At 38.3% G+C, this 10,000-nt stretch overlaps 1 protein-coding gene across 1 annotated transcript in view; it reads left to right on the top strand.

Annotated features, from left to right (window-relative positions):
* Positions 1-10,000, top strand: part of LOC138023535 (macrophage mannose receptor 1-like) — a 40,933-nt gene that overhangs the window by 11,194 nt on the left and 19,739 nt on the right. Inside the window, exons 2-4 of the mRNA XM_068870573.1 lie at positions 3,752-4,150; positions 4,440-4,487; positions 7,829-8,013. Of these exons, the coding sequence (XP_068726674.1) occupies positions 3,752-4,150; positions 4,440-4,487; positions 7,829-8,013 (632 nt within the window). The remainder of the gene's footprint in view (positions 1-3,751; positions 4,151-4,439; positions 4,488-7,828; positions 8,014-10,000) is intronic.

The raw sequence follows: 10,000 nt of genomic DNA, 5'->3' as shown, positions 1-10,000 counted from the left end.
ATAAATAACCTAAATTTTGGACTTTACAGAAACAATGGTCAACCCCAAGAGTTAAGCGATTGTGATCTTTTTTGTTGAATTCGCACATTTCTTGTCAAACTATATAACACTTGGATGAAGAAAAAAAAACAAAGTAACAAAACAAAAACCAGGTGTCCTACCATCATTTTGGCACAGATGTATCCTTTGTTACTCGGGTTATTAGTAAACGCGTAAGGTAATTTGATCACGGCGGCCGCTAAATTCGACGTCCCTTTCGATTTTACGATTTACTTGTGCACCCAAAAATACAATAGAAAAATTAAAGGTAGCAAAAATATCCCAATTTTTTTTTTCGCTGATGGTAACGTTTTATATTTGCAGTTCAAGATTTATGTTGTTTTCATATCGCAAATTTTCTTGCTGATGGCAAAATATTTTACCCTGGATCGACACTTACTGAAAACTTCCTTGTGCTCTTTCTAAAAACTGTGTATCAATATTTATTTACTTTTGCATCAATGTTTGTTTTGCATAAAGCAGACTAAAAAAATCTGTATCTTGCTTAGTTCTCATTTTTGAGCGTTAAAATAATATTTTCCTCCTATGTTTCTGAAAGCAAGTAGTATATTTTGAGGGAACTTAAAAATGATCAAGATATCAACCTCGAAGCCAATGTTTCTTGCTTCCCTTTTATTTTCTTCAACCTTTTTGGGTTTAATATTTTACTAGTAACCACATGTCTTCGCAGGGGGCTATTTACCTAAAACATTTACAATGGCACTACAATGATATACGGTACCAAAACAATATCGTGTACTATTAGTTTACGGTAAACAAAGTATGCCGAAAGGAAATCCAACATTTAAGGTTTGAGATGCAAGTTTTGGCGGGTTTTAAGTTTTAGGATTATTTGAAGAGGGCGCCGTTCTGTTCAAGTGAGTGAAATTTTCATGACTAATATTTACGCTTTTCACAGCGCAGTAAAACGATCGCTGTCGAAGAAAGTAAAAAAAAAGGGTCTGTAAATCACGGTTTCTTTGAAGAAACCTTTTGATATTTGCAGTGAGTGCTCTTCAAGAATTTACGTAGTAAGAACAATTTTCATTTCTTTCTGAAGTGCATTGTTTCTAGAGTAACGGAGCACAATCTAACCCCCTTTCAGAATGCCAAAAAGCTTGGAAAAGTGTGGGTGTTCTAATCGCCGTAAGGAAGTCTGAAGGACTAAAATTGAATTCCCCGATCGGAGCTTACATCAATATCCATGGGATATGCACAATTTTGCTTACGAAGAAGAAAAACAACAAAAGAACCAAGGAACTTGACAGGTTTTTTCACGTGATATATACCTAAGGCAATCCACGTAATTAGTTGTCTACTACAATGGTCACGGTAGCTTTCAAGTTTCGACTGCACCACCAATACATAGATTTAGTCAAGCCTAAAAGCGGAGCTCCCGGGTTATTTATTCTTAGTGGCTGTAGGGTTAGTGAAAATAAAAGGTTTTCGAATTGTCCGCGTTTTGGTATTTCTCGATTAACTCATTTCCCTCGCTTTCTTATATAGAAGAATTATTTGCTTAACTCACGGTAAAAATCGATATCGTGCGAAGTGCGGTATCGATTTTTCAAGTGAAATCTACGGTCAAAGTCATCAGTTGGGCAATTAACTTTAGTTAAAAGGCATGAGTTTTAAAAGAAAACAAACAAATCTTCAGCAAGCGAACGGAAAACCAAAAAAAGAAAAACAAACAATCATAAACAGCCATTTCAGAGTTAACTGAGGTACTAGCTCGTGATGTCACAACAGATCGTTAGGAAACGTCATCAGTTCAAGGTTGAAAAAGAGTTTTATTGATGTACTTTATTCCACTCAATCTCTGGGAACAAGATCATTGACACTTTGATGTATTTCATTGAAACGCGCCAGCTTGTCTTGGAACAAAAATCGGCAAAGTACGGCGACCAAGTAAGGTCGACAAACCTCAAACAAGATCTCCAACAAATTACTTTTACATGCCTTAAACAAACTTCTGAAAACACAAGCTAGAGACATTTCTTCCTAATTTAACGAGACCTCATTGAGATATCATGTTTTTGAACATAAGGGAAAAATTTCCTTTTCACTCTCCAGGCATATCGAAAAACAGTTAGGCAAACGGAGTAAAAAGAAAAAAAACAAAAACAAAAAAACAAAACACTTGTTCGTGCAATTTAGAGGAAACAAACAAACAAGCAAACAAATCAACTATTTCTTTATGTCCAAAAAGAGTACAGATAATTTTTATTTAATTCCAGGTGAGAATAAACATTTGAGTTTCATTCTTGAGCAAAGGGAAAAACGATTAAACCACTTTTTAAAAATACTCGTCCACTTGAAGCAACGCATCCGTAAAAATAAAAATATAAAAACGGTTTAGTGTCCAACTGGTAGAGTGTTTTGTCGTTCTCGTTTTCCTCCTCTCTTCTTTCGTTTCTACTCTTTTGTCAAAGGTCATCCAGGCATCATGCAAACTTATCACACTCGAAAAAAAAAATCCTCTAAATATATGGCAAAAATTGCAATACAGAGCAAAAAGTAGCTCTAAACATGTCAAATTAAAAATAAACACTGAGGTTTAAGTTCATATCCCTCCGATGCTTGACTTGAATGACTGCGTTGCCACCAGTGTGGTCCGGACCACGCACTTATATGAATATATGTCAAATCTTGATCGAAACCGGCAAAAAATGCAGGAAAAGAATATTTTCCAAACCGTTTTCCACCTGAACGCGAAAAGCGTCTACTGTTAAGATCTTTAGTTGACGGAGTATGGCCGTGTAGCCGCATCGAGCCACAAAAAACCTCGTTTGAGTTTAAGTGTCCTGGGCCCGGTTGTTTAATGATAATCCCATATTGAAAATTAGCCAAGGAGTTTATTTCTCACCTCCCAAATGCTGTTTAACGCTGATATTCGGCAAAACTTTACATTAGAAGAAGTAAATCTTGAAAAACAAAAATAAGCAAAAGAAACTTTCACCAAAAAGTTGAAAACATTAAACAGAAGTTTACGCTAATCCTGGCTTTAGTTCATCAGCTTTTGAACAACCGGGCCCTGATTACAAGAAGTTTACGTGGCTTGAGCCTGCAATTCAATCGAATACCAGTACCTGGGCAGCGGGTCAGCTTATAAAAAAGCTAACCTGGATGAGCTCTTAACGTAAGTCCGCGATAAGATCACGTGATGCTGGTCGGTGGATACTTTGTTTTGACAGGTGTCAATTGACCATAACATGGAAGATGTACGCTGTAAACTACCTGGGGTATGGCCTCGACGGGCTTACGCGATACTGGACACATTGGCATACATGGAGGGGTGGACGTACGTACGGACAGTCGCTAATGACGTCGTAGCTAAAACCAAAATTTCTCGCATCGATGGGTTACAATATTTTCTTAAATATGGTGCTCAGCGAGCGCGCTTTCGGCGTGCGGCCAAGCTTCGCTAAGAAGTTTTATAAAAGGTCTCAATGTACGTGTGAATTTAAACAGGAAATTGCCAATTAATATTGTGGGCATCCAACCGTCGTTGACCCGTTCTCTTCCTTGTTCTTTGGTTTTTTTGTTGTTGGGTTTTTTGTTTCTTTTATTTCTTTTTAGTTTTTTGGGAATTTGTAATTATTTTACAATTATCCAGTAGGGTGTGCAGTCACTTAATGATGTCATGCTACGCGGGCAAGCAGGAATCGAGCTCACACTTCTGTCCCTTCTCATTTATCACGTTTTGTTGTAGGTTGTCCAAGTGGTTGGTATGGCTTCGGAAACTCCTGTTACTTGTTTAGGGTGAGATCGCTGCATTTGCGTGGCCTTAACTGGGACAAAGCGCGTAGTTACTGTCTCAATTATGGTGGCGACCTTGTCAGTGTGTCCAACAAGTCAGAAATGGACTTCATCTATAATAAATCGTCCAAAGCCAGCAATGAGCATTATTGGATCGGTTTGAATGATCGCCGCAATGAAAGCTTGTTTGTCTGGAGCGATGGCACGCCCTACAACAGATCTGTCTATAGCAACTGGTACAAAAATGAACCCAATGACCGTGCTGGTGAGGATTGTGTTGAGTTGTACCGCACTCGGTGGAATGACGACAGCTGCAAGAAAGAGAAAAGTTACATTTGTGAACGACCAAGAGGTAAGATCCTATATTTTCACTTAAATGAAATTCATATAGCCGTATTATGATGATGATGCTGATGATGATGATGATTATGATGATGATGATTACGTCGACGACGACGATGACGACTATGATGTAAATGATGATGATTATAGTGGGCATTGTGTGGGAGGAGATCCATGGGTTAACGTTTCTTTGGGCTCGAAATTAGCTTTAGGACGCGTTCGAGGACCAGGTTATGGTTTGCAGCTGCACTTCCTTACCATATGATTCACTAATGTTTCTTATTATCTTTTTGTTGCAGGAGTCCCAATGCCTACCTTTCAGACTGACTCTCTTCTTCCTACCTCTGGTAAATATGAAAATATTTTAAATAACACTCTTAAGCCCCCCGCTCCCTCTCCCTCTCCCTCTTCCGTGTGATGTAATTCACACTAGAATAATTGGGCCTTTACCACCACCCCATCATTTTGTAATGAACCGTGCGATAACTGCAAGCATGGTTCCTGTGAGGAAATCATTAGCTGACTTCTAGCACGTTCCGTGAAAGTCAACTATTAGGGTAAACTTCATTAATTTATGAAACAAACGGCTGGATTTTGAATCTGAATTTGTCCAGAATAGATCGAAATATAGGTGATGAGTTCACTGCTGTCTTTCAAAAGGTATGGAAAGCTGTCTTCAGTATTTCCTAGTCTTTGTGTTCGTCACAAAGAGTTTACACATCCGCAACGATAATCATTACTAATACACGAAAGTTTGATCATATAACTCTATTTTAAAAAAAATTTAACTGACGAAGGCCGAAGGGCCGAAACGTTTTTATTAAATTTCTTGGACCTTCGAGAAGTTTTGTCTTCCTCTCCAGTTTATATGCAACTTTAAATACTAACTGAGGAGACAACGTGCATCCTTTTGGATCCTTCTGTTGGGAGTTTATCGTTTGGTCAACCATTACAGATATTCAAGCTATATATATATAATATATATATATATATATATATATAGGTTGAATGAAAAATGGAGTCAAAAGCAAACTACTCACAGGTCCATGTTTAATGTAAAGAACAAACGTTTCGCCCTTCGGGCTTCCTCAGTGTTCACAATAAGCTAAAAACTAAAAAATACTTGGCAGGAACTGAGTCGGTTTCAAGATCTTATATATGTGAAGAAGTGACAATGACGAAATAAACAGATTGCTTAATTACACGAAATTTACAAACAAGAAAAACCACTAACTCAATGGTGGGGTACAGTGAATTAATGAATTCCGTAAAATCCTTCAGCTTAGTGGTACCCTGGGTCCAAAGATCCACCACCAAATTTACCATGGTATCATCCGAAATTTCACTCAATGTTTTGGATCTCACCCTCCTTTTAGTTGATGGGTTTATTCAGACTGATATCTATTCCAAACCTACGGACCATCACATCTACTTATTGCGTAACAGTGCCCATCCATCTCATTGTACCAGGGCTATCCCGTTCGGAGTTGCTACAAGAGTTCGCAGAAATTGTTCCACAATTGAAAAGTTTGAAGAACGTAGCAAGGAATATCAAAATTATCTAGTAGATCGTGGTTACCACCCTTCTAAAGTTAAAACACAATTTGATAAGGCCAAAGATACACCCAGGGAGGACCTTCTTTCATCTAAAGAACGAGAGAAAAAGGTTATTTTTCCCCTTGTGGTCAATTTTAACCCTCATTTGCCCAACATTGGTAAAATCATTAAGTCGTATAGCCATTTAATTTATGATTCACCGACATTAGCACAGATTTTTCCCAAAGGGTCAATCATTCCATCTTATAGAAGGGCCAAAACCATCAAAGAGCTCCTAGCGGGACCCAAGGGATCTAATTATACTAACAACGACCATTCTGCTACAGGTTGTTTTAAATGTAGCAAAAAATGTGATTTATGTAAGAACTTTTTAAAGGAGGATAAGATTTTTTACAGCGCTCGTACAGATCGTTATTACACTATTAGGCAACATCTTGGGTGCACATCTAAAAACGTGATTTATTTGGCCACTTGCAAGAAGTGTAAGGTTCAGTATGTGGGTTCAACATCCAATGAATTCAAGGTCAGGTTTCGGAATCACAAATCGGCTATGCTTACTAACAAGACCACGTGCGAATTAGCCGTGCATTTCTATAGGGTTGAACACCAGATGTCTGACTTTGAATTCATTGTTATCGAAAAAATTGTTAATGAATGTGAAGATCACATTGATAGGCGTTTACTCACAAGGGAAGCTTTTTGGTGCTCCCAGTTGTGTACTCTTCATCCCCACGGCCTTAACAAACGATCAGAGTTCAACTCTAAGAATAGAATTAGGTTTAGCCAATAAGTTTTATTTTTTAGCCATGCATTTTTAGCCATTTTTTAGCCATTTTCATTTATTATCTTCCCCAAAACATTTTTTCCATTCAATTCTTCATAACTTTAGATATAATACTTTTTAATTTTTTACTGTGATAGTTAGCTCCCATAATTAACTTTATATTGTTCACTTCATCTACTATTGTGTAAGTGGTTTTTCTGTCTACAAGCTGGCCTATTTTGTCACCTACTCATTAGCGCTTGTTTGTAAATTTCGTGTAATTAAGCAATCTGTTTATTTCGTCATTGTCACTTCTTCACATATATAAGATCTTGAAACCGACTCAGTTCCTGCCAAGTATTTTTTAGTTTTTAGCTTATTGTGAACACTGAGGAAGCCCGAAGGGCGAAACGTTTGTTCTTTACATTAAACATGGACCTGTGAGTAGTTTGCTTTTGACTCCATTTTTCATTCAACCTATTTATTACCACGTGAAGTCAAGGCATCGTGTATCCTTCTTTGGATCCTGCTCGCAAGTGGCATTCTTCGTTGGCGACGCAGCATTTTACATTCTACCTGCATATATATATATATATATATATATATATATATACTTTAAGAGGAAAAAAGGACGCAACTACATTTCCCGACAAGCCTGTTTCGTGAATCGCTTCACTCTTCAGGGGTTAAACCCCTGAAGAGTGAAGCGATTCACGAAACAGGCTTGTCGGGAAATGTAGTTGCGTCCTTTTTTCCTCTTAAAGTATTTATTCCGCTCTGCTTTAACGTATTGAGCACTGTTCCACGAGAAAATCGACTTACAGACTCCCTATATATATATATATATATAGAAGAGTGGACTACTTTTTCATTGCAGATCGACAAGCTTGTTTCGTAGGAGCGTAGCGCTCCCACTCTTCAGGATCTTATGATTCTATTTACATAAACGCGGTATTTATGCGTTCATTTTTTCATCACACTTGCTTACACATTGTTTGGTTCTTAATTACACGTTCTTTAGTAAAAACCTACTTGCATGCCGGCAGCTGCTAACTAACTCTGACCGTTTGTTAAGTGTGGCGAGCTTCGGGTGGCAAATTATGTAATATTTTTCAAGTGTGCATAAGTTACATCTTTTTGTAGTGTTACAATACGCACGCGCTCTGCCTAGAATTTTCGCTCTGCCTAGAATTCTAGGCATATATATATATATATATATATATATATATATATATATATATATATATATGCGACATGACATCCAAGATCGAAACCGAGTGACCTAATGATAGCCTCTGAGTCTTAGCTATCGCGCACTTTTACAAGGTAGTTTTCAGTCTATACATTTCTTTATTTATTTTTTACCAGAACCAATTGCTTGTCCTTTTGGATGGGTTTTCTACGGCTCTTCCTGTTACTTGTTCAGTGACTTAAAGAAGAAATGGACTGATGCCAAGAAAGATTGCCGAGAGTCAGGAGGACATCTACTGACAATAGATGATGAGACTGAGCAGCATTTTATTACGATAAAACAGATGCATTGGCATCGGCAAGTGAGTAGTAAGAGTCGTTCGATAATTTAGGAGCCAAAAAAAAAAAAAAAAAAAACTTCGTGTTGGAGGTCAAAACATGTCTTAGTTGAGCGTACTGTCATTAATGAAGTATGTCATCTTCCCTCTGTTCAACTTTTCGTCTTTCTCATCGCCCATGATAAAGGTCTTTTTTTTTTGGGGTTGGGGAGGGGGGGGGGGGGATTCCCATGAAAGCAATGGGTATTCAGTTCACTGAAGCATGATACAGTCCCAAGAGTAAGTTACTTTTATTGTTTTCATGTAAACCCCCCCCCCCCCCCCAAACATATTGCATCATGGGATGGTGAAATAAAAAAAATGGCTGCCTCTGTTGCTATCTGACAAAAATCCCCACAATGCAAAGTAGCAGTAACTAGACTAGCGAAACGAAGGATATACATTCCACGAACCACCCCATCAATTTTCAATTACAAAAGGTGTCAAAGAATCATTTAAATGCCTTACATTTAACCAGTACGAAACACCTTCCAACGCCTGATGTGACAACTCTAAAAAATAAACATATCAGTGCAAATAAGACTTCCTCCTAGGGAAGGCAAGGATGGGCATGAGATCTCCTTGTCACTCCACAGTTCAGTAGAATTCTCATCGAACTTCCACATCCAGGTAAGTGTCGTTCAATTGGTAAGTCTACGTCAATGTCACGTGACCAGAGATTCCATGAGACTTAGACACCAAAGTTGGCAAATCAGAGAAACCAAATAAGTGCCAAATAGCAACTAACGAACACCACACATAATATTAAGCTGTTTATTACACGTTCCACAAGAAATAAACTGCATAACAGATTCAAAATAGCCTCCTCAAAAAGAGAGACACTGTACTTTGAAGTGTCCAACCTATTGTCAGAATAAGTGGCAAACGTACGGGCAGATGACCAACCAGCTTTGTTGAGAATCTCTTGAAAAGGCACCTGTGCCCTATGAGCAGCAGACACTGAAGCTGCCCTTGCACTATGTGCCTTATAAGTGTTTAAATCAATTCCAGACATCTGCATAACGGATCTTATCCACCTACTTATTGTATCTCGTGATACAGCTTTATGTGGCTTTCGAAAGCTGATTAACAATTAAGAACCATCAACACGAAAAATCCGAGTCCTCTGAAGGTACTCATTTTAAGTAGCAAATACACAAACTTTCATCATGAGAATATGCCTTAAGAACGAGAAGCTTCACCATCTTCTTGGGTCAGACTGCTTGAGATGCTTATTAAACGTAATCAAAAAGTTTGAATTATTCTTAGACATCCAGCAGGTGCAAAGTTTGTCCTCTCTGAGCAGTAACCAAACTAAGAAGCATAACCAGCTTGAGGTTTAAGGTCCTTCAAACTCAACCATGCTACTGGCGACAACGTTTTCAGAAATTTCAACACAATAGACACAACCCACACTTCTTTTTTTATACGGAGGTACTGGGGGCCGTAAATTGAAGGCACCTTTCAGAAACCAAACTACGGGAGGGTGGCAGCCGATGGACATACCATTAATAGTGATGGTGGTAGATAGCGCACTCCTTGCACAGACCAGTGAACTATAACTGAGACTCTTTCAAACAAGGCTGTCAAAAACTGAATCGAATCAAATTCCCTTTCACAACAGTAGTTAAGCCATTGGTTGATATAGGTTTGATACTGCTTCTGTGTACCTGAGCGCTAAGATGGGAGATAATGTCGACACAGTGTCCTGAAATGTTTTTAGCCTCAAGCAATTTCCTGATAACTTGCAGGCGAGTAGCTGGAGCCTTGGAAGCAGTGGATATCGACGATGGGGATCATGAGAAAGCTGAAGTAAATGAGGTCGACTTGAAAGAACTATTGGAAGACTGACCAACATTGCCATGACTTTGGAATAATATATAGTGATTTAACAAAGCCTAAAAGCGGGGATCCCGGTTTGTTTATTCTTACTGGCCGTAGGATTAGTGAAAACAAGAGGTTTTGGAAATTG

The sequence above is a fragment of the Montipora capricornis genome, chromosome 1 (genome assembly GCF_036669925.1).
Source record: "Montipora capricornis isolate CH-2021 chromosome 1, ASM3666992v2, whole genome shotgun sequence".
In the NCBI taxonomy this organism is placed as follows: domain Eukaryota; kingdom Metazoa; phylum Cnidaria; class Anthozoa; order Scleractinia; family Acroporidae; genus Montipora; species Montipora capricornis.
Note: the sequence above shows the minus strand (reverse complement) of the source record. Positions and strands in the feature narration are given on the sequence as shown.